We start from the raw sequence: 25,220 nt of genomic DNA, 5'->3' as shown, positions 1-25,220 counted from the left end.
TGGGGAATGCAGGGCCGCGGGTCCACAGCGACTGTGCAGACGGCGGAACAGAAGAGGGAGAGGTTCGTCTTCCAGGCTTCACCGCGCTGAGGGCGAGCGGGTTCACAGGGAGCCGGCGGCGGTGGTACCACAGCCTGGTGATGTCAGACACCAGTGGTTCTTTCAGAGGGGTCTCTCCAGCCCCAAGCGGGAGGCTGTTTTCCTTCTGTGTGTGCAGCCAAGGCCCCTGGAGGGGCTGAGAGTTGGGGCTGAGTCTTCCTGGGGCCAGGGCCCCCCACAAGGCCTCCGATGAACCCCAGAGGGCCTCCCTCTCAGGTACTAATAAGGTGTCCAAGTTGCAACCCACTTTTTGGCCTTCTCCACCCTGTGGTTTTCAAGGCTGGTTAGAACTTGCTAATGCTAAAAAATATGTGTTACCTGGTTGCTGTCTGGCAGATTAAAACACATGTGTGGAGAATAACAGTCTAGACTGCACCCTTCCTTGCTTGGGAAAGGTTTTAAAAGGAGGTACCGCTCTGAATACCTCTCACGTCGGGAACTGTATCATTTTATCGCTCACTTGCCCATCTCCAACAGACAGACGCCCGTGCAATGCAACGTGTTATTTGCTGTCTGCCAGTGAAGCTTGACCCCCAGTGGCTGAGTTTTGCCTCAAGAAGGTGAATGTGGATGTCTTATACTTCCCGCACTTCCACAGGTCTCCCCCTCGGTCATCATTTTGCAATTAAGGTGTTCATAAAATCGAATGGGTCAGGATACAGTTAAGTAATATAACAATAATGGCCCCAATGCAGAAAACAACTAAACCCCAACACACACAAGACCAGATTTTAAAGAAAGATTGTTCTTGTTAATTTTCAGTTTCAAAAAATTGATATCTTACTTTTTGCTTCTTGTGTACATTTTTTTCTTGTCACACACGTGATTCCATCTTAAAAGACAGAATCATAGAATAGGTAATATTCTACTCTGAAGTCAGAGCGAGGTCTCCAGCTCTGTGAATTCTCTTTCTCCTTCTTCATCTGCAAGTTGGGGATAATTCTTATCTACCTTCCTCATGAACAGGTGTTCATGAGAACTAGGGTAAAACAAGTAAAACATTTAGGATGAGTAAGTGCTGAGTGTATTTTAATGATTAATATTATTAGTATAATCAAAATTATATTAGTTTTTCAAAATTATAATGACACATATCTCAATGTGAATATATATATATTTACTATTTTAACATATGTAAAAATATTCATCAAGTCAAAGATATCTTCTCTTAATCAAAACCAAAATAATTACTTCATGTGCTTTGAGGAAGAGTTACGATGAGAGCCTTTAATGATTGGAAGATGAACCGCCTTTGCTCTGAAATCTGACACAGAACAAGTATGGTACATGAATTAGGTTTTATTACATTTTTATCCTCTTACCTTTGTTATTGCTTCAAGTTGTTTCACCACTGGTTAGGGTGATTTGCGAGGGCAATTTATGATGCCAAAATGATGTCAATGAAAGTCTGGACTAATGACAAATGATGTCAAAACCTGAGAATGTAAATGCAAATTGTAGTTAGACTAAGAAAAGTTAATGCCAAAAAGCATATTAAGCTAACACTACATTTGAAAGACTTTATGGGAAAAATTAAAGAAACAAGATGAGTTATGTGCTATATAGTTGTGTCTCAGTCCTCTCTATGCCTGACTTTCTGTGACTTCACTGTACTGAGTAAAGTGGACAATTTGCTGGTGCCCAGAAGAAACCAGGCCCACCTCCATTGTCCCTGCATGAAGCCCAGAAGGAACCTTCAGACCGTTGTGTAAGACCTGGGGGACCTCTGAGTCCCCATGTTCCAGTGAGAGCTGGAAAAGGTCTTGGGGGGGTCACCAAATCCCAATCCTTCCCTTTACAGGGTGCAAAATTGAGGCCCTGGCGCTTCATGTGACTTGCTTAAAGCAATATAGCCAGCTAGCTGCAGAGCTGAACTAGGAGGCCCGTTCCATTGTGCTGCAGGAATTCTCAGCCCTTCTCCCTCCCCAGTCTTCCCCATCTGGGCTCTTCTCCCTCCATCCCCAGCTGACCCTGCCCTTCCCTCCAGTGGTTATTAAATCCTAACATCTTGGGCCAGGGTTGGCCTGGGCCCTGAGGAGCAGTCACTAAGGGGGGCAGCTCCCAAGGAATGCACATGACCTGAGGATGGACTCACCTGGGAGTCACTGCTGTGTCACGATCTGCCTTGTGCTCTGTTGTTTTTCTCTGACTCGATGATTTGGCATTGCTAAAGCATCACAGGCCTCGGAGAGCAAGTGGAGAAGACACCTTTTGGACTGGAAGCCCTTCCTTCACAACAAGGCCAGCTCTGGATGTTGTGTGTGGTTTCCTTGGCGCTGTATTTTAGCAATGACTGTGCTTTTGATCACAGCCTGATAAATGTCCCAAAGGCCTGACTCAGAGCCACACTCTGGAAATGATGCAGGGGGCAGTGAGCCCAAAGACACAAAGCTGTCCCGGTGGGCATGCAGGGCTTCTGTCTGAAACAGCCACCTCCAAGCCTGCTCTGGCCTCACGCTCCCTGCACCTGCTCTTGGGTGGTGGCCCCATATGGGGAACTGCACCCTGGTGGAGTGCTGGTCTACCTCAACCTCCCTCTCTAGCCTAGTCCAGCCTTGCCTGCCACATGAAAGCCCAGCAATGCCTGCATTTTTCACTCTTCTGAATCTGCCAGACTCTCAGGGTGCTGGTAACCTGAACTTAGACCCTCATGAATCCCCACTTGCTGGTCTCCAGCAACTCTGCTCACCTGCCTTGTAGCCCAACAATGTTATTGCCTCCTAATCCCCCTGTCACTTGAATATTTTTGTGGTTCTTTGTTTGCAGAAGCCTCAGAAACTAGGTGATTTTAGAAAATAAATATGATCTCATTAAACCTACATGTTGACCCGTGTTGTAAGCCAGTCTCTTAAATTAGGACATTCCAGAGGTGGAAAGAGACAGCCTTGCCATTCGTTTGAACAAACGAATGTCTTTGTCTGGCCAGGTAGAGATGGGGACTTTTTCATAGATGACCCCATCTCTCCATGAGGTTGAAATATTTTCTCTTTCTCACCATTAGGTTGGTGCATAAAGTCTCCCAATTAAATGCTAAAAAGTAACATAGCTCTCCCAGTGAGGATTCCTGCTATACACAGACCCCTACATGGCAGGCAGGTCCCTTCAGGCTTCCCTATAAAGATGAGGAGGGTGATGCCACCTTCTTTTCGATTGCTGTTGAATTAAGCCCATATTCTGCATTGAACAGAGGCAGAAACTTGGGAGTATCATTTAGGAACTCAAAATAATTGAGAACATTACTCAGTCGTAATGAGCATTACTCATTAGTCCAAAGCTCCCAGAGTCAGGGTGGAGGGAGAGGGATGAGTGATAAAGTTGAGAGTTTTCCTTGTCATTCCTTTAAATCTGAAACCAGACATTCTAGCTTTGAAATATCTGTTTCTGAGTATCTATAGGAATGCCCCATGAGGATCAATGTCACCATTCAAAATTGTTTAGTAAGCTATCCTTATATGGTGATGTGATGAACACCAACCAGATCAGGCTAACTGATCACAGATGCAGCTCTCCTGAGCTCATCAAGCTGCCAGTTGACAGAGATGTGCACTGTTGGACTAACAAGAGAATAGGATGGCCCCCGATGTACGTTTTCCTAGCACCCAACACTTCAGTTGTCATAACCCTCACTCAACATCTTTGTGATTAGTGATTACTTGTGTGACATTTTTCCTCCCAAATAGGCTATAACCTCTGTGAAAACAGACCTTGTCTCCCTGGATCACAGCTATATCCACCAAGGCCTGGCACAATGCCTGACATTCAGTAGGCACTGATGAATGAATGAGAGATGGATTGATGATGGATGGATGGATGGATGGTTGGTTGGATGGATGGATGGATGGATGGATGGATGGATGAATGGATGGATGGATGGAGCTCAGTGTATTCATATTGTGGTCTTGCATTCATTTTCCAAAGAAAACGTATTAGGAGTAGCATGCTGACACAACATGGAATTGGGGAGAAATTGCCCTTCCTCCAATTTAGTTGAAGAAAGTCTCACAAGTAATTTTTAGACATCTCTAAAGAGTGATGACCATATTTTGCTGATTAAATTTCTTTTCTATTAGCCCTTTATTTAGTGAAATTTCACTTCTGATATTTTCTTCTGTCTTATTTCATTCTAGTCTTTATTCTAAGTTTGATTTATTATTTCTTGTTTTTGTTGCTATAATGTCCCAGAATCTGTGGCAATGGGCTGTTTATAAATTTTACCTGAAGAAACTGCATAATTGTCACACCTACCCAAGATATCATTGAGATATGATGCATTCTCTTGGGCTGTCATAACAAAATACCACCGACTGGGTGGCTTAAGCAACAGAAATTTATTTTCTCACAGTTCTGGAGGCTGGAAGTCCAAGATCAAGGTACCCCAAAATTTGGTTTCTGGTGAGGGCTCTCTTCCTGGCTTGCAGTCAGCCACCTTCTCGCCGTGTCTTCACAAGTTCTTTTCTTTGTTCACATGGAGAGAGAGAGAAAGAGAACAAGTTCTCTGGTGTCTTCTTATAAGGACACCAGTCCTGGATTGGATTAAGGCCCTATTCTTATGACCTCATTTAACCTTAATTATCTCCTTAAAGATCTTATTTACAAATACAGTCACATAGAGGGCTAGGGCTTCAACATAGGAATTTGAGGAGAAGGCAACTCAGTCCATAACACATGACAAATGGAATTCCTAAGACACTCCAAATTCTTTGCCTTTGGCTCCTCTAGCATTGCCCATCACCCTATGTGCATGTGCAGGGCTTATCCATATACCCTTTCAGGTTGAACAGGTGCTGTGTCCTGCAGCCACTGGAAAGTCCACAGCAAAATTTCTATTTTGATAACAACTCTTATTAAAAGATGAAGAGTGCCTTTCTAGTGGGTTTGTGTCCAGACCCTGAATCTGTGTGCCCTGTTTTGAAATAAAACATTATGTGGAAACATTTATCAGATGGGTATCAAGCATTCTGCCCAGTTTTCTATGACTTGGTTTGGAGAGTGGACTGACCCAAACCTTCAGAAGAGAGCCCCTGGGGCTTTCAAGAGGCTGGGGAGGACGTAGAACCATCCTATTTGGAAGGAAAGCCATTTTCCTCTACCTCCCCTCTGACTCCCACCTCCTCCCAGGTCCTCCTTACCTGGATGACCATTGCCTGGCTTCCAGAAGCACAGCAAGAGGCTGCTGGCTTCCTCTTCTCTTTTTTATGTTCAGGTAGAGCTGAAACCATCAGGCATGAGGATGTGTGCTGACTTGGAGTGGACGGACCCACCGAAGTCATGTCTGCCCTTGGCTCAGCCATAACTCTGGGGCTGAGTGACGGGGAAGTGGGAGGAGACACCACCACCTCTGGCATCTTGAGAATGGACATTCCCTGGTGCAAGTGAACTGGGCTCACAGCTTCTCGAATGCCCATGATTAAAGAAAAAATGCACTGTACTGCATAGTTAGGACCAAGTCTGTTCTCCATTATGTATAAACTTCTCCATTATCTTATATGAATCCAAGAGGCATGGTGAAATGAAATTTACATCTCTATTATTAATTACCAGTTTCTTTGTTCTGTAAAGGTGTTCTTCTACATCCATCAACTCAGAGGATGTTATCATTTCTGTATCGATTATTTAAAATGCACCAAAATAAAAAAGTAATAAGAATTCACGTTCATGATGATTTTTCTTTTCCCACAGGAGCGAATTCTACCCATGATGATATCATATTCTTGCTTCTGAAAGGAATAAACCTTTAAAAATAAATGCGTGGTTGTCCCAGTTACAGAAATGGATTTTTTAAAGCCCCAAGCTTGTGATCATTACCATTTGTGGATAGAAACATAGCAGAGGGTTTTTCAATAAAAGTTATACCCCTAAACAAATAACCTTGCTGCAAAAGAAACTTCGTGCTTCTGCTCAGAGACAGGTGTCTTGCTAAAATTACTTCTCTGTTTTCTGTTCCTTCACAGTGGAGATGCCATTGCCTTTGAAAAATCTACTAATTATAACGGCATTATCCAACAAGAAGCAACAGTGAGTGTTAATCAAATAGATTTACTATAATAGACCCAGATCTAGCAATACCAGTGATTGCTTAATTCGATCCAGCTGTTTTTCTGTGTGTAATGTTCTTACTCTAGGTAGCTCCTAACCATTCACCCATCTGACCATAAATGTTCAGTGCCCACCACTTTCCACATGCTGTGCCAAGACAGACATAGTCTCTGTCCTTAAGGAACCTACTGTTTGGCTGCACATTCTCTGCTTAACTGTGTTTCTTCAGCTAAAATTAAAAAGGATATATAGGCTGTTGGCAATAAATGTGTCTGAAGTGTCTCCCTATTACAGTTACAGCTCTGAATTAGGACACCAGAACTATGAATAACTAATGTATGACATCATGAGTTGATTTTGTTTTAGTGGGCCAAAACGATATGATAGTACTTGGATACTGTCTTAGTGCGAGCTGCAAATTACCATTGACAGGATGGCTTCAACAACAAACATTTATTTCTCACAGTTCCAGAGGCTGGAAGTCCCAGGTGCCAGCGTGGCCAGGTTACGGGAGGGCCCTCTTTCAGGCTGCAGATGACTCCTCATTGTGTCTCACGTGGTGAAAAGAGAGGGAGCAAGCACTAATCTCATTCATGAGAGCTCCACTTTTGTGACCTAATTACCTCCCAGAGGCCCCACCTCCAAATACCGTAATGTTGGGATTAGAGGCTTTTTGTTGTTGTTTTTGTTGTTGTTGTTTTGAGATGGAATCTCGTTCTGTTGCCCAGGCTGGTTCAAGCGATTCTCCTGCCTCAGCCTCCCAAGTAGTTGGGATTACAGGCGCCCGCAACCACGCTGGCTAATTTTCTTATTTTTCGTGGAGACAGGGTTTCACTAAGCTGGCCAGGCTGGTCTTAAACTCCTGACCCCAAGCGATCTGCCCCCCTCGGCCTCCCAAAATGCTGGGATTACAGGAGTGAGCCACCATGCTCAGCCAGGATTAGGGTTTTAACATATGACCCGGCGGGGGGCGGTGGGGATACCAACATTCTGTCCATAACAGATACTGTCTTGTTGACAAGTGTCATTGAACAGATAACCGTTTATAAACGTGTTTAGTGACCAGCCCTCTTGAGGGCTGAATGGGTTGTGAAAGAACAGCTAAAACCAAACAAAGTCCCTCTACTTAAGTAGGACACAGTTTTGTAGTTGGGAAGCTAAGATAGACGTGGAACAATGGGTACCAGGTCGAGTGGGCAGTGCAGGCCATGGGTGGTTTGGGAACTCCAAATTGGGGGTGGAGGAGAGGGGCTATGGAGGCAAGAGTGATTAGAGAGGGCTGCACTCAAGAGTGCGGTTCCTACTGTTGTGACAAATTAGCACAAAGTCAGTGACTTAAAACAACACAAATTTGTTGTCATACAGCCCTGGAAGTCATAATTTCAACACCATTCTTACCAGACTAAGATCAACGTGTTGGCAGAGCTGTGTTCCTTCTGGACATTCTAGGGAAGAATCCATTCCTTCCCTTTTCCAGCTTCTAGAGGTCACTCCCGTTCCTTGGCTCATGGCCTCCGCCCCATCTTCAAAGCCAGCAAAGACAGGCCGGACCCTCCTCATGCTGCAGTCTGTCTGGCTCCCTGCAGCTGGGAAAGGTGGCCCTTTCTAAAGCACCTTTGTGATGACATGAGGCCACTTGGATAAGGCAGGAAACCCTCCCATCTCAAGGTCCTTAACCTTAATCACATCTGCAAGATCCCTTTGCCATGCAAGGGAACATATTCATAGGTTCCAGGGATTAGGACGTGGACATTTTTGGGGTGGAGGGGCCTGATTCTGCCTGTCATATTATCCTTGAGCTAGTCCTGAAGGGGGTCACTGGCTCCTCGCTTAGGAGGGTGTTCATTTTGAGGGTGTAGCCTGCATTGGAGCCGGGAGGTGATGACAAACGTGTGTGGAAGCCCAGCGTGCATATGCTGGGGAGCAGCGCACTGCGCGAGGTGGGTGGAGAGGACCAGAGGGCACAGAGCTTGTCAATGCTAGGCAGAGAACTTGGATTTGACCCAGGAGACCATGGGGCACCATCGAGGCATCTTCAGAAGGAGAGTAACAGGATACATTTGCTTTGGGGGGTGATAATTCTGGGAACAGTGTCTTCAAGGATGCAGGAAGGATCAAAGGCATTCAGGAGAATTGATGGAGTAACCCAGGTGAGGCAGATGGTGCCTGATGGAGCAGGTGATGGTGGGAAGGTGTCACACATCAGACTCCCAGGGGCTGACACCTAGTGCACACTCACTAAAGAATGAGTAGATGAATGGTAGCATGTAACTCCAATGACATTTCTTGGGTCTATTGAAAATCTCAAACTGCATTTAATATACCTAAAGAATCCACGTAGAATTTCTCATTTTTTTCTTTGTCATTTTTTAGATATAGCTTTTGTTTATACATATTTGTCATTATGCAGTATTTATTTATTTATTTTATTTTTTAGAGACGAGGTCTTGCTCTTTTGCCCAGGCTGGAGAGCAGTGGCACGATCACAGCTCACTGGAGCCTCCAACTTCTGGGCTCAAGGCATCCTCTCACCTCAGCCTCCTGAGTAGCTAGGACTCCAGGCGTATGTCACCATGCCCAGAAATGTTTTTGTTTTTTTTTTTTTTTAATTTTTTGTAGAGACAGGCTCTTACTATGTTGCCCATGTTGGTCATGAACTCCTGGCCCGAGGCAATCCTCCTGCCTCAGCCTCCAAAAGTTCTGAGATTACAAGCATGAGCCACCACACTCAACACAGTTATTATTTAAAAGTTGGTGGATTTTTAAAGACTGATATATAATAGACGTATATATTTTCTGGATACACGTGATATTTTGATACATTTCTATACTGTGTAAAGATCAAATCAGTATAATTGGGATACTTATTGCCTTAAACAGGTATCTTTTCTTTATCTGGAGGCAGCCAAATGATTCTCATCTGGGTATTTGAAAATATCAAATAGATTTTTGTGAACTATAGTCACTCTACTAGATTGATCAAAGCCTAGGTCTCATTTCTTCTGACTGTCTGTTTGTACCCATTGATCAACTTCTCTCCATCCCCTTCTTTGCTTTGCCGAATTATTGTTTACACACTGGAATTCTTCAGCATGCTTCCTGAATGCCTTCTGCTGTAGAGAATCTCCTGCAGGGATCCACACTTTAGTGGTCTGTACTCTACTTTTACTTTAGATTTCCGGTTGTTTATGTTGTAAAGGAAATATTTCAATTTATGATTTTAAAAATATTGTTTGTGAAAGAACAATTCTTTTCACAGTTTTTAATGAAAGGATTATGCCTATAAGTTATGTCTATGGAGGAAGAGACCTCAGGGAATTGACTTCAGGAAATCATGAATTTGCTCTTCATTATGTTGTGTAATAAAACACTTTTATATTTTCCTTGTAATTGTTTATTGAATATCTTAACAGTACATTGTCAGATGTTTTCTTCTGAACAGGTGAAACTGTGTTGTATATGCCTTGGTGAAATGTAGAGATTTCTGTAGCATTCAACAAAGAACTGTCTGCCTAAAGCTGCAGTTCTCAGCATGGGCATGCAGAAGGCTCAGTAGGGAAGCTGGTTACACATCTAGAGTTCTTGTCTCATCAGATTCACTAGAGGCCTAGGAACATGGATCTCAGGGGCCCCAAGGGATTCTGATGTGCTTGAGAATGCTGCTTTGGGAATACCAGCAGTAACACCCAGAGAACATTGACATAACCAGGGTGTGAGTGCTCTGGAAAATATGGATGCAGTTGGGGTCTTGCATTATGAGAGGTTAGCCCAGAGTTAAAATTGAGGATTCCTCAGTTCTCTAACAGAACACCTATGATCAGGCCAATGAGCTTCATGGAATAGCTCCATCCTTCAGTATGATCAACTTGAGCATCATCCATACCTACATACAAGAAAACCCATCTTCTTTTTTTTTTCTGTTTCAAATTATTATTTATTTAATTATACTTTAAGTTATAGGGTACATGTGCACAACGTGCAGGTTTGTTACACAGGTATACATGTGCCATGTTGGTTTGCTGCACCCATCAACTCGTCGTTTACATTAGGTATTTCTCCTAATGCTATCCCTTCCCCAGCCCCCCACCCCCTGACAGGCCCCAGTGTGTGATGTTCCCCATCCTGTGTCCAAGCGTTCTCATTGTTCAATTCCCACCTATGAGTGAGAACATGCAGTGTTTGGTTTTCTGTCCTTGTGATAGTTTCCTCAGAATGATGGTTTCCAGCTTCATCCATGTCACTACAAAGGACGTTAACTCATCCTTTTTATGGCTGCATAGTATTCCATGGTGTATATGTGCCACATTTTCTTTATCCAGTCTATCATTGATGGACATTTAGGTTGGTTCCAAGTCTTTGCTATTGTGAATAGTGCCGCAATAAACATATGTGTGCATGTGTCTTTATAGCAGCATGATTTATAATCCTTTGGGTATATACCCAGTAATGGGATTGCTGGGTCAAATGGTATTTCTGGTTCTAGATCCTTGAGGAAATGCCACACTGTCTTTCACAATGGTTGAACTAGTTTACACTCCACCAACAGTGTAAAAACATTCCTATTTCTCCACATCCTCTCCAGCACCTGTTGTTTCCTGACTTTTTAATGATCACCATTCTAACTGGTGTGAGATGGTATCTCATTGTGGTTTTGATTTGCATTTCTCTGATGACCAGTGATAATGAGCATTTTTTCATGTGTCTGTTGGCTGCATAAATGTCAAGAAGACCCATCTTCTGATGATTCCGAATAAAGCCAATATTCTAAAGTGTGGTGTGAATGAGGCTTAGACAGCACCCAATAGAGAGACTCCTTTGAGCTGTCACCTCTGTGTTCCTGCTTTATGTATTTATTTAGACATCTATACCCCTACATCATTCCAACAGTATTAATGGGGGAAGTTTTAACATGGCATCTTCATAATATTGTGTGCATAGTATGCATTTTCTCCAGGGAGAGAGTCAGTTGCTTTCATCAGATTCTTAAAGAGGTTCAGAATCACAACAGAGTTATGAAGTACAGACTTTAGGGCACTGAGAGGACAGTTAAGCATGCTCTCTAAACTTCCGTGATCCTCAGTGCAGTACTGGTTGACACTGGGGCATCGGAGAGGAGGAAAACACAGTGGTGCCTGTTTCCAGTGTGTGCAGCACTGTGTGGGATGGTGGCTGAGCTCACTCCTCCTGTAAAGGGTGGGCACAGGTGGTTAGAGAAGCTGCCCTGCCCTCACATGTCTTATAGACAGGAACCTACCAAAACCCAACAGAAGCAATTCTATAAGTGAGTAGCTTAGTGAGGCTTAGGGTGCGTAAGGACTGGGCAGGCTAAGGATGGAATGCTGACCTTGGAACTATAGGGTCAGAGAGCGGGTCATGAGGTTTGAGAGAATGAAAAGTCACAGTCTGGCGTAGCAGGGTTGGCCGCTCAATTTTCAACTTGGAGGAATTCTTTCATCCTACTTTATTGTAAGTGAAATTATTTAAAAGCAGTCTATGACAACGCTGAAGAAATCATTTCAAATAAAATTGATACCCTTTATTCAGACCAGGAGGAGCCCTCATGCCTCCCCATGCCCAGAGGGGACAGCAGCATGAGTGACACAGGGAGGCAGGGAGGAATGTTGCACTTGCTTTCTGCCATGCCACCTTTCTTCCTCCTTCCCATCCTGTAATTGGTTCTTTTTTTTTTTTTTTTTTTTTTGAGATGGAGTTTTGCTCTTTGTCGCCCAGGCTAGAGTGCAGTGGTGCAATCTTGGCTCACTGCAACCTCCATTTCCCGGGCTCAAGCAATTCATCCACTTCAGCCTCCCGAATAGCTGGGATTACAAGTGTCCGCCACCACACCCAGCTAATTTTTGTATTTTTAGTAGAGACGGGGTTTCACCATGTTGGCTAGGCTGGTCTTGAACTACTGACTTCAAGTGATCCACTCACCTCAGCCTCCCAAAGTGCTGGGATTATAGGCATGAGCCACCATGCCTGGGCCTGTAATTGGCTCTTCTAAAGGAAAGTCCATGCTCCTCATTTTCCTTGTTGGCAATGGCCCTGAGATTTCTCATACAACCAACCGTTGTTATGATATAGGCAGGATGACCCAAACAAGGTATGATTTCATTTCAAGGAGGAACAATTACATGGACAAGGGTTGTAGAAGTGTATTGTGATATTAAATAATTCATAGACAATAGTCTTATTGTACATTGCTATAGAGGATTTGTAAATGGATGATCCCAAGAGAGATACATTTGGTAATACATTAAATCCTATCCCTTCCCTGATGTCCATCGTTCATAGAATTATTGACAAAAACTAGCAGCATTTGGAGTAAAATATGAGAGGAAAGTTGCTGGAATCAGTAATGTGTGCAGAGGTGTGGCTAAAAGGTTATACACAATACTAACTTAGAGTAGCATGATCATAAGATGATTTATATGCCAAAAAAGTATTGTATTTTAAGACATAATCCATTGCACAAATGATTTTTAGTGTGAAGATCATTCACCAATGAAGACAGACCCAGTTGGATCCCCTTTGTCTGAATTCGGGAGATGTCCATTTTTGGAGCAAGAACTGGCAAAGAAATATTCCTGTAATATGGTAGGTTTACACTCATGGGGAGATTAGCCTTTCAGGCTGTGTGATGCTTAGGGCAGTAAATAGCTTCCTTTTGTGCTTGTGGTCATGGTTGTGTCACATGGAATAATGTTTGCCTTTGCCAGACCCGTGAGGACCAGCAGACTTCCCTGGTTTGATGGTACTCAGGAAGTTCAGGGTTCCTTATCACATCCTATGGCAAGGCTCCCGCTGGGACTGCCTCTTCCCCAAGACAAAGAAAGGAACAGATATATGGATTTTCTAGAAATTAGGGCTGGGGATTATGGAGGGGAAAATTGAAGTTTAGAAAAAAAGGTGTCAAAGTTTGGTGGCCTTTGTAGTAGTAGAATAAATCTGCAAATATGAGTTATGACATTGAAATTAAAGCTACATGAACTATCAGCCTATAAGGTCTGCATTAGTTTATAGAAACAAACAAACAAAATGCTGTGGCCCAAGTGAAGGGCCCAGCTATTGTCATTTGAGAATTGCAACAAGAGCGGCCTCTGAGAGCTTCAGAAAAGTCTGTGAAGATCAGTTCATTTTTGAAAAGGCCCACAAGCTGAAATAATTTTCCATATTCTTCCTAGATGGCCTTCCTTGCTGACGAATACTGCAACTATTGTCGAGACATTTTACGAAATGTGAGGAACCAAGAACTTGAGAGGGTAGGGTTTTATCTATAAAATACAAGCATTTATGACTCCTTATTAATCATTTTTATTTGAAGAGACTCCATCAACAGATGTCCAGTGGTAACCCACTGCACTGAAGTGCTTACATGCTATGTGCCTATGTTGTAGTCATTGAGTTCTGGAAGGTGAGATTGATGTTCAGTGTAATCAGTTGGAAATTCTCCAAGGTGCTAATACAGATAACTTTAAGCTCTAGATAAAAATTCAGCTATTTTTTGGATCCTAATTCTGCTCATTTTGAATAAAGTATTGGTAATAAAATTCACCCTGGAATTTTCAATGGTGCCGAAGAGCCATTTTATTGATGTGCGCTAACTGAAGATGGAGCAGGACTTCACAGCTGAGTGATCTGGCATGGGTATTGTCACGATTGGATTTAATCCTAGAATTGGCTGTGGAAAACATGAATAAATCTTTCAGCTATTCTGAGTTTCATCTTCTGCAGTGTGAGATGAAAATCCAAGGAAACAAGTGCACATTCAAATGAGAATTTTTTCCTGATGCTTTAGTATATTCTAAGCACTTCAACTTTGGGTGATAACGTTCATTCAGCACGAGCGCATTTACTACCTACTTGGTGTAAAGCATTGTAGTGAGGGAGAGACCAAGATGTCTTCAGGATGGCCCCTGTCCTGTTGATGCAATGTTACAAATATCCATCCACACTGGATATCTGACATATTCCTTTCCTTCTTCACTTACTCATCAAATACGTATTTAATTCCTACCCTGTGACCGACACCGTTACCAGGACTAGGAAAGTATTCTCCATAAGGCTTGAGAAGTTAGTATTTGGTAATGAAAGGAGCAATATTATCCAATAAATATGATGCAATGTGGAAAGTTCTAGAATAGCTACATGATTAGACTATTCTGGGTGCCCAGAGAAGGGCAACAGAGAAGGCCAGGGAGTGCTTCCAAAGCAGGCCACGTTGCTGCTGACTCTAGTAGGAAAGGCAGAGGTGCAATAGACAGAAAATGGGGTAGGAGAGGGATTCCAGGTAGAACCCATGGTGCAGGTAAAGGCAGCATGATGTTCACGGGCATGATGTGACAAAAAGGTCACTATGACTATATTTTATTATTTCTTTTTTTCTTTTCTTTTTTCTTTCTTTCTTTTTTTTTTTGAGACGCAGTCTTGCTCTGTCACCCAGGCTGGAGTTCAGTGGTGCGATCTCGGCTCACTGAACCTCCGCCTCCTGAGTTCAAGCAATTCTCCTGCCTCAGCCTCCCGAGTAGCTGGGACCACAGGCGCCCACCACTATGCCCGGCTAATTTTTTGTATTTTTAGTAGAGACGGGGTTTTTACCATGCTGGCCAGGCTGGTCTCAAACTCCTGACCTCAGGTGATCTGCCCACCTCAGCCTCCCAAAGTGCTGGGATTACAGCCGTGAGCCACCGCGCCCAGCCTAGATTTTATTATTTCTAAAGAAGAGAAGCCAAAGGGGAGGTGGGAAAGTAGGCTGATGCTAGAAGGGGCCTCGGATGCCCCAGGAGGAACTCCTGACTTGTTGAGAAGACAGTGGGGGAGCAGTGACAATAGGGCTTGGCCGTCGTGGAACAGAGAGGCAGCGAGGAGGTTTTGTCACAGTTGAGGTGAGAAGCGACAAGGGTCGGTTCTGGGGCAGTGACAGTGATATCAGAGATTAAACAGGGGCAGGTTAGAGAAATATTTCAGAGGCAATCGCAACAGGGTTTGGTGACTTGGACGCGGGTGGTGAGGGGTGGGCAGAGACAAGTCTGTGGTAGTGGCTCCACCCAGACCCCCCTTCCCCAAAGCTCCTTGCTCCAAGGTTCCCAGCCTGAGAGAAAAGGGATTGCTACACCCTGTGTTGTATTTTTCAGAGTGTCTTTGGAGAAGTCCTCTCTAGAATTAATGCCTTGATAACAGGATTTTAAATCAGCGCCTGTGGCCATGTAATTCAGGAGTTGACCCTAACTTCCATGACAACCGATGCATGGGGCCAGCGCCTTGTCTGGCGTCACTGGCAGGTCCTAGCACCAGGACCAGGGGAGACACGATAAGGTTGTGATGCCTCACAGTATCTGAGCCTGTGGAAATCCCAAACAGGCAAGAGTCTTTACTGGCGGCGAAGCAGATCGGTCACGTGGTTCAAGAACGGAAACTGAAAAGTCAACATGGGAAGAAACAGAAAAGAGGAGCTGCCACGAAGTAGTCCACATAAGGCTTTAGAGAAGGCTCCTGTGTAGAACCATGCCAGTCTCCTTTTCCTTCCACAGTCGTTAGGCGACTTCTAACTTGACGGCAAGGAGGGGGTCTCTTAGATTAAGTACTATCACACCTTTCTCTGAGCTGAAAAATGATTGAGGCAGGCAGTCATTCAGTCAGCCAGTCAGTCAATGAACATTTATTCTCTCTGGGCTGTGCCCTGTGGCCCAGTCCTCATCCTAGTATAATCAACCGGAGCCTCCTTGTGGTCAGAAACAGCTTCCCTTCTAGAAACTGCCTCAAGAAAATATTAATAATGTTCTACATTATCCCATCCAACTGGCAGGTGCTCTCAGATGGGTTGTTGGAAAGAATTCTATCAAAATACAGCTTGGAAAAGCTGAGAGGCAAAGCTTTACACGCACTGGAACAAAATTCATCCCATTGTCATCTGGGGCTAAGGAAGTATCTGTGGCGGGGGGTTAGCCTTGGGAGGTGGAAAACGAGTTTTGGCGATATGCTGTTACTTACCCCAGGTGGAGGACTTGCTTACTTCCTTCTGGAAGTCTCTGCAGCAAGACACAGTCATGCTGATGTCATTGCCTGACGTGTGCCAGCTCTTTAAATGCTACGACGTCCAGCTGTACAAGGTAGGAGGATGCGTGAGTCTCTAGAGTATATCCTTTGCAGAAATTGGCAGCAAATGCTGGGTTTGGACCCACAGCTCCACCTCTCTGCAGTCTCCATGGTCCTCTGAGGAGTGAATAGTGGGGTGTATGGACCAGGAGCCGTCTGATCTCTGCCTAACACTCAGTTTCCCTTTGTGAATTACCTCATGGACACCAAAAGCCAAAGCACATAGTAACCTCTGGTTCCATATCAGTGAAGTCCAAATTGAGTCGAAGTTCTTTCTCTGGGAATTTCTGTAAAAGAAGACATTCTAAAATGAATAATTGGAAGTGTAATATGCTTAACTGCCAGGGCTTTTGTTTTGTTTTGTTTTGCTTTGCTTTGCTTTGCTTTGGTTGAAGCGCTGTCTCTGAAGTGATTGTATTTGGAGGGTCAGGTTTACATCTTCTCTGGGTTAAAAAGATGTTCTCCTTCAGCGAGTCACAAGCCTAACCTTTTATTTTATTATTTTTAAGGAAACCATCTAGTACTTCCAAGTTTTTAACACAAAGTTTGAAAACTAGAAGCTGGGTTCAGCCCTTAAATACATTTGGTTTGACCCACCTAGTATTGGCCAGCATTGTGTGATTTTTTAAAAAAATATTTGAATCAGTTATCAATCTTCTAAAAATATTTGAGGCCAGGAGCGGTGGCTCCTGCCTGTAATCCCAGCACTTTGGGAGGCTGAGGCGGGTGGATCACGAGGTCAGGAGTTCGAGGCCAGCCTGGCCAAGATGGTGAAACCCCATCTCTACTAAAAATACAAAAAAATTAACCAGGTGTGGTGGCATGCACCTGTAATCCCAGCTACTTGGGAGGCTGAGGTAGGGGAATCGCTTGAACCCGGGAGGCGGAGGTTGCAGTGAGCCAAGATCATGCCACTGCACTCCAGCCTGGGTGACAGAACAAGACTCCATCTCAAATAAATAAATAAAAATATTGGAAAAAAATTCCAACTGTGGCTGCACCAGCCTAACATCCTGCATGGGAAGCAGTGGCCAGGCTACATGGTGCTGCCCCCTCAACCTGGGTGGGGACCTGCTCTCAGACTTCTTGAGACCCTCCCTGTCCCTGTGGCATGCGTGAGCTTCAGTCACACCTGCACCATCAGCAGAATCATAGTGTCTTGATACTTTTGTTGTAGGGAATTGAGGATGTTCTCCTTCATGACTTCTTGGAAGATGTTTCTATTCAGTACCTGAAATCTGTGCGGTTATTTAGTAAGAAATTTAAGCTGTGGCTTCTTAATGCTTTGGAAGGTGTCCCAGCCCTCTTGCAGCTCTCCAAACTCAAAGGTAGGTTTCAATGACAAAAATAAATTCTGGGCTGGTGCAGTGGCTCATGCCTGTAATCCCAGCACTTCGGAAGGCTAAGGCAGGAGGATCGCTTGAGCCCAGGAGTTTGAGACCAGCCTGGGCAACATAGTGAGATCCTGTCTCTACAAAAAAGTTTTAAAAATTAGCTGAGTGTGGTGGCACACACCTGTGGTCCTAGCTACTCAGAAGGCTGAGGAGGGAGGATCCCTTGAGCCCAGGAGGTCAAGGCTACAGTGAGCCATGATCATGTCACTGCACTCCAGCCTGGGTGACGGAGCAAGACCCTGTTTTTAAAGTAAAGAAATACATAAATAAATAAATTCTGTAAGTGTAGATGAAGCACCTGACTTTCACCCTGGGTGGTAGCTTTCAGCGGCTGCCCCATGCACTCAGCTACAGTCCGGAAGGCCCAGCCTGCTCAGGGTTTCTGGCTTTTAGTGCTGGTGATGGATTTTTGTGCTGATCCAGCCACACCCTTTTAAGCTATTTCTCTTTTGAATAATAACATGGACTTTTGGCAGGTCAAGGTGTTCTAGGTGTGGATATTCACCAGGGCATTCTCACACCTGAATTGCACCATCTCTCTGCTGAGTTTCTAGAATGCTTTCCCCTTCTGTCTGGCTGCCAGGCTGCAGTCCCACCAGGCTATTTATCTGTTCAAGGCCTGCAGTGGTTTCCGAGCGTGAGATTGAACTGCTCTGTCAGCTGGTCCAGTTCCCTATAAATCTGTCCTCTTTGTGTCCCTGAATCTCCATGTTCCTTCAAAGGCCAGCCCGCACCTGCCATGCCCTATCAGATCATCCTGGAAATACCCATTTTCTCCCTCTTGCCTTTGTGCAGTTTTGCTATCATTGCCTGCAGCTCTCAAACTCCCTATGGGGTCCCACCCTTCTTGCCAGCTCAGGGCCATTTTGTCACCAAGCCGGCACCGGTTATTGCCTCACATTTCTGTAAGTCTTGCTTCCTTTGCAATTATTTCCTAGGTAGTGCAGATAGGGGACTTCTCAAAGTGCCTACAGCATAGGACCATGTCTAATCGCCACTCCCCACGACCCCTTCCCCCAGCTGTGTTCACTACTAATGCTGGGTGCCCTGATCCAGTTTGTCCCACTTGGAAATTTTAGGGATGTTGCAGAAGGTGAGACCGGGACTTGCTGCAAAGGGGGTCCAAGGAGTGGGGAGCAGAGCCTCGCTCCAGTTTTCCTGTGCTCCTTTAACATCTGCCCGAATTCAAGCCTCTGTCTCTTCACTCTGTAGGCTACTTCAGCAGTTTCCTAGTTGGTCATCCTGCTTCCACCCCCCTCCCCAGCCACACTCCCCTCCACCCCCAGTGATCATTCTAAAACAGCAATTAATCAATTACCAACCTTCCCAGGCCCCCACTGCCCAGATGGCCCACTCTCCTCCACTGCTCTGCAGTCATTCATAGTTTGGCCTCTGGCCCCATCCCTGTCTCCATCTCCCAAGGGACTCCCATGACCCAACAGTGCTCTTCAGCAACACTAGACAGGCTGTCCCCAGAAAAGGCCCTTATTCCTGCCATTTTCTCTGCTTGGACTGCCTTCTGCCCCATTACTCCTGGCTAACTCCTACCTACGCATCAAAGCCCAGATGAAATGTCGCCTTCTCAGTGAAGCTTTCCTCAGTACGTTCTTCCAGACAGCCTCCCTTTCTTCCTTGTGCTCTCACATCACATAGGAGCACCTAGCCTGCTTTTGGGATGTGTTTGCATATCTGGTGACCCACCCTCTGGAGCATGAGCCCTTTGTAGGGAAGGGCTGTCCTCTTCCGTCCATCAGCTCAGCAGCCATCCAGCAAATAGTTATTGAGCAAACACTGCACGAGTGTTCTCCCAAATATTTGTCAAATGAATGAATGCATTCAAGAAGAGAACACCTGTTTCTATGTGTTCCCTTTTCATCCTTTCCTTTCCTTTGATTATTTTCCAAGGAAAGCACTGTAGGATGAGAAAGTTGGGGGTGCTCCTTTGCGTACCGGTCTTAGTCCAATCTGGCTGCTGTAGTAAAATGCCACCAACTAGGTGGCAGTATATAAACAACTGAAATGTATTGCTTATAGTTCTGGAGGCTGGGAAGTCCAAGATCAAGGCACCAGCAGATGGGTGTCTGGGGAAGGTCTCCTTACTGGTTCAGAGATGGCTGTCTTTTTGCTTTGTCTTCACATGGTGAAAGAGGCAAGGGGTCACTCTGGGGCCTCTAATGCTCTTCATGGGAACTCCACACTCAGGGCCTCATCACCTCCCCAAGGCTCCACTTCCTAACACCATCACAACGGGGGTGAGGTTCAACATATGAAACTGGGGGTGTGGGAGATAAACATTCACATCATAGTAGCACGCATGTCAGATGCTGGGGTTACTTAACTTTTCTGGCACATGAGGACATTTCAGCCAAGTGTCCCCTGCCAGGATCTCCTAGCCACTCAGAGAGGACCAGCAGACACAGGGTGGGGAAGTTGCAGTTTAGCCAGCTGTGCCTTCCTACCCCAAACATGCACCTTCTCTTCCCCACTGCCCACATGAGAACTTGAAGTTATTGTATTAATGGCCACGTATGTTGTTCTTAACAGAAGTTACTCTATTTGTCAAAAGACTAAGAAGAAAGACGTACCTTTCCAACATGGCTAAGGTAGGTTTCAGCCAAGCAGATAGGAGGGAACAGAGCAGTTTCCTGAAAAGAGGTGAAAGCTCTAAGTCCCTGTTAAGAGAGAGTGGTTGCTCTGTCCATCTGGAGGGCAGAGGGCAGGCAGGGTGGCCTTGCCTGGCCGCTAGCAGAGGAGTCCAGGTGGGACCCCGTGACTCAAAGCTAGAAGCCTGCCCCCTTTCCACCCATCCTCAGGAAGGCTTCAATCTCCTGGCTCTCTCAGGGCAGGAGGGAAAGCAGGTCAACACTTAAAAGATGCCGATGGCCGGGCGTGGGGGGCTTATACCTGTAATCGTGGCACTTTGGGAGTCCGAGGCAGGCAGATTACTTGACATCAGGAGTTCGAGACCAGCCTGGCCAACATGGCAAAACCCTGTCTCTATAAAAAAACAAACAAAAACTAGCTGGGCATGGTGGTGTGTGCCTGGAGTCCTAGCTACTCAGGAGGCTGAGGCAGGAGAATCTTTTGAACCTGGGAAATGGAGGTTGCAGTGAGCTAAGATTGTGCCACTGTACTCCAGCCTGAACAACAAAACGAGACTCCATCTCAACAAAATAAAAAAATAAAAAAATAAAAAGATGCCAGAGGGAGGCTCCACACAGAGGTGCCAGTGTCAGAGGTAACAGGGCCTATGACAGACAGACAGACACACCCTTCTCCCGTGTGTGTGGCCCGTGGACTCAGTGTGGCCAGGCCGCCAGTTACTTCAGCTCTGACCTTTTGAATCCTGGGGTGATTTAGAGAAAGGTTGAGAAGGGCTGAAGAAAAGATTCTATGATGCTGGCACCCAGCTCATGGGCTACCAGGAGTCCTCTCTCACGTCCTGCGAGCGCCAAATCAGGATAGGGCCTGGGGACCATCACCCTGCTCCAAATCAGTCTCCAGTGGCAGGATCCCAGCTGTGGCTTCCATGACCCCGAGCTGGGCCCCATCCTCCCAGTGCAGAGCCCTCCCCAGACTCTGAGCTCAGAGGGGTTGTGTCCCACTGCCAGTCACAGCCAGTCCTGTTCTCCAGGGCTCTCACAGTCCTGACTCAGTCGGTCTGGAAATGACCCGGCAGTGTGCTCTTCCTCTCAACATAACCAGAGCAGTAAGCGTGGGTTCTGAAGCCTGTCCCTGCTCTAAGCCTTATCTTAGAGCAGGAAAGGCATTCCCTCAGGAAAGTTACTTCACGCCCCAAGAGCCCTCAGTGTCCTCCTCTGTAAAAGGGAGGGGTAACTCGTGCCTTCTCACAGGATTGCTGTGAGGATCACCAGGTGCATCCCAGGCAGTCGGACAGTGTTGGGGACTAGATTGTCCCCATTTGACAGCTGAGGATATCACCTCCCAGAGGCCAAATTCCTTACGGCCAAGGCTCCCATGAAGAAGGGACAGCCAGCTTCCGAATCCCACAGCCGCTCCCTCAGGATCAGTGCAGGCTCTACCTACACCTTCCTTGCAGAGGCTCAATCCCCGGGTTCCCTCGCTAGAGTCATTCGGGCGTGGGGTGAGTGTGGTGCAGAGAAGCAGCAGCAGCAGTGCCAGACAGCCCTGAACGCGTCTTCCTAGAGATTCGTTCTTTCTTCTTCCAGAAGGGCAGTTCTAGAATGCGTGCAATTTTAACCTTTTCATTCTTGTTTAAGATTCATTTTTAATGGGTAATACCCGCATCAATGTTTCTTTCTCCCCCACAACAAAAATCTTGGCAATTTGGGGGAGAGTTAGGTAAAAATAAAATGACAAGATTGAATTAAGTATTATGCCTCCCCATTATCTTTAGACTATGCGAATGGTATTGAAAAGTAAGAGGCGTGTCAGTGTTTTGAAGTCAGATCTGCAGGCCATCATCAATCAAGGCACTTTGGCTACTTCTAAGAAAGCCCTGGCAAGTGACCGGAGTGGTGCAGATGAACTGGAGAACAACCCAGAGATGAAATGTAATCTTCCTTCTGCAGCTTGCTTTATTGGCATGTTGGGCATAGATCTGGGGCTAGCATGGCCATCATTAACTCATGAATTTCTTAATAGGGATAGAACTTTATAACTCCGATGTTCTAAGTTTCCTGCTCACACTTCTCTTCCTGTAGTGGGGTGATGAACACCCCAGGGAATGCCCTGTCCCTGTGCTCCCAGGACCTACCCCAGGGCCAGACAGGGCAGCAGTGCTGATACCTGTTAGTTGAGTTAATTAACGATCAGATGAGTGTGCTTGCTGCTTGACAGTATTTATCTCCAGAATATCTCCTGTGGGGGAAAAGTTTAGTTTCTGCATCTGTGTTGTACACACACAGACTCCTGTGTCTCTTCAATCATGCTAAATTGCCTTGAGCTAGATGTCTGCGTTGACACATTCTCCCGTCACTCTTGTTACTTGCAATGTGAAGTTTAACAATGGTGCTTTTACCATATTTCATTACCTTCCAAACAAGTGACAGGAAGCAGGTGGATATTCTTGCCATTTGCTATTGATCATTGTCATTGTTTTTCAAGAAAAAAATCCCCCTTCCATAAAGAGCTTGCATTGCTGGCTGGTGTGTGTTGTTGCGTCCTTGGGGAGTGAACGTAATGGCAGAAGGAGCTCTCCAGACTCAGAGAGGACCTGGGAGGCAGGGAGCTGCAGGATGGTTACCGATTATGAATTATGGGCATCTCTAGGCCCTCCTATGATGGCTACAGGGAGGGTGCCAGGCTCTCCTGTGTGTGCCCTTTCCAAACACTCACTGCTGCGATGCCCCAGGTAAGTCGAATGGCCTCTCCCTCTATGGGCATAACTCCTTGCTAGTACTCTCAGCTGTGTCCACAGCTGCCCGCTCAGTTCCCATGAACCCCTTCAGGCTGTCAGCTGTGTCTTAGTCACCCTGGGCCACCCAGCATTGCACTGGCCCACAGGAGCACTTCAGTGTTTTGTGACTTGATGGGTACAGAATTCAGGAGTACACAAAAGCACCACCTGTAAATTAGCCCATCCTCTTTCTTTCACCTTGCAGTAGGGCTGGCCTTGGTAGGGTTGTGCCAGTTATTAAAATACTAAAATATATCCCTAGTTGTTGGTAAATGACCTCTGCTCCCCTCCACTGTCCTGTTCCTTGATAGTGTCCCCTGGCTGACCCCAATTCCAGATCCTCCCACAGGGCACTTTTTTTTTTTCTCACCAATCCAGCAACTAAAAGGTTAACACTTAATCCGGCAGGCTTCAGAGCTATTAGTAGGATTCCTAATTCTGATTAGTAATTCTGCAGTTCTGATTAGTAGGAACCCAAAACGTCCCCTTCCCAACGTGCTGGCTAACCAAAACCCCCTCTTACCCCCAGCTGGATCACAGGGAGTCCCAGGAAGGCATGAGACCCCCCCACTCCCAGGTGCGTTCCAGACTGCCCACTGGTCTGGCCAGGGCTCCTGTGCTCCTACTGGCATCTTCGTGAGTCCCAACAGGAAGATGCAGAGTTCTGCAGGGAGATAGCAGACTGTCAGCCACTGCTGATACCTGCAGACAAATGCTTCCACTTCCAAGTCCAAGCGTACCTCCACCAAGCGTCAGGGGGGCCACTGCAACCGACTCAGTTTTCCAAACTCTGCTTGGTATGCAGAAGCACTCAAAAAGCTGGGAAGGCCAAAGGCTGTTCTTTCCCTGTCAGTGCTACCTGTGCAGGTGGAGGATCCAGAACCTGACGTCACACCAGGCTCCACCTAACTGAGTGCATAACTGCAGGCAAGGCGCTCACCCTCTCTCAGCAGCTTTGATGTATGTCTGCCATCACTTCAATGACACTAATAAACCAGCCCTTTTATGAAGATGGCAAGGGTAGGTGAGGTCATGTCTGTATCGTGCAATGAGCTCATCTGAAGACAAGGTCTGGATAATTGCAAGGTGTAGTTATGGTTTCAAAATATTTCTGTTTCAACAAGTGGCAGAGGTGGCTCACAACAGGTATGTCCATGTAATTCTGAATAGATGACCGCAGAGGTGACAAAGCCAGCCTCAGGACATCCTCTGTGTTCACAATGAGCGTGAGGCCCTGGGGAGTCCCTTCGAGCTATTGTTCAGTGATGTTCCCAGGTTACCCAGTACACAAATACCTAAGAGAAATTCTGCTCTTCTGCATGCAATCTTTAGTTTGTTTATTTTGTGTCTTTGCAGGTTTAAGAAACTTAATTTCTTTGCTGGGAACATCAACAGATCTCAGGGTATTCCTCAGCTGTCTGTCTTCACATCTGCAAGCATTTGTGTTCCAGGTAGGAAGCTGTGACTTAAAAAAAAAAAAAAACAAAGTGTGTTGACCATTCTAGATAAATGAGTGCCCATTGCCTAAGGGATGGGAAAGAGGCTTCTTAGGCTCTGGTCGGAAATGTGTCAAAGCTGGCCTGGGTGTGAGGGCAGGGGATGGCCTCGAACTCTGTAGCAGGTGGAGAATGGGGGTCTGGGGGAGCACATCACACAAGTGTGTGTGTGTGTGTGTGTGTGTGTGAGTGTGTGCATATGTTTGGGTGTGTGGGAGTGTGTGTGGAGGGGTGAGCCTGTGGTGAGCATGTGTGTCAGGGTGTGTGTGAGCATGTGTGTATGTGGGTGTGGTGAGCATGGTGTACAGGTGAGTGGGTGTGCATGAGCGTGTGCAGTATGTGTGTGGGTGTTTGAGCATGCATGGATGAGTGTGTGTACAGGTGAGCATGTGTGTGCAGTGTGTGTGAGCATGTGTGTAAGTTGGTGTGGGTGACTGTGTGTGCAGGTGTGTATTGCAGCAAAGGGAGTGTGGAAAAGGAGGAGGGGTTTTGTCTGTTTCAGGGGGAGAACAGCCCATGTTTTGCAGACATGTTCCAGTAAAATGTCTGGCTTGATTTCAAAAGCCCAAAGATGGTTTCGTTGTGGATATGGTTAGGTTTGATCCTTCCGACCATCGTGACTCTTGGGAGTTGCTTCAGTGGGATCCTGGGCTTGATTTTCATCATCCTCCATGGGGGCAGTGGAGAGCTGAGAATGCCTTGAGAGAGGTCACGGTCCTT

General features: G+C 45.8%; 1 protein-coding gene across 21 annotated transcripts in view; it reads left to right on the top strand.

Annotated features, from left to right (window-relative positions):
• LOC100446089 (DNA-binding protein RFX8) overlaps nucleotides 1-25,220 on the top strand; it is an 83,304-nt gene that overhangs the window by 45,869 nt on the left and 12,215 nt on the right. For 11 of the 21 annotated variants that reach the window (XM_054547404.2, XM_054547411.2, XM_054547405.2 and 8 more), the window contains 8 exons: nucleotides 6,051-6,114; nucleotides 12,622-12,732; nucleotides 13,320-13,397; nucleotides 16,131-16,244; nucleotides 17,408-17,558; nucleotides 20,169-20,227; nucleotides 22,003-22,159; nucleotides 24,361-24,455. In XM_054547404.2, the coding sequence (XP_054403379.1) occupies nucleotides 6,051-6,114; nucleotides 12,622-12,732; nucleotides 13,320-13,397; nucleotides 16,131-16,244; nucleotides 17,408-17,558; nucleotides 20,169-20,227; nucleotides 22,003-22,159; nucleotides 24,361-24,455 (829 nt within the window). Of the gene's footprint in view, nucleotides 1-6,050; nucleotides 6,115-12,621; nucleotides 12,733-13,319; nucleotides 13,398-16,130; nucleotides 16,245-17,407; nucleotides 17,559-20,168; nucleotides 20,228-22,002; nucleotides 22,160-24,360; nucleotides 24,456-25,220 lie in introns of those variants that run through there. The other 10 variants (XM_063713382.1, XM_054547407.2, XM_054547415.2 and 7 more) reach the window with 6 other exon arrangements.

The sequence above is a fragment of the Pongo abelii genome, chromosome 12 (assembly GCF_028885655.2).
Source record: "Pongo abelii isolate AG06213 chromosome 12, NHGRI_mPonAbe1-v2.0_pri, whole genome shotgun sequence".
Classification (NCBI taxonomy): domain Eukaryota; kingdom Metazoa; phylum Chordata; class Mammalia; order Primates; family Hominidae; genus Pongo; species Pongo abelii.
This window is presented reverse-complemented; position numbering and strand designations above follow the sequence as displayed.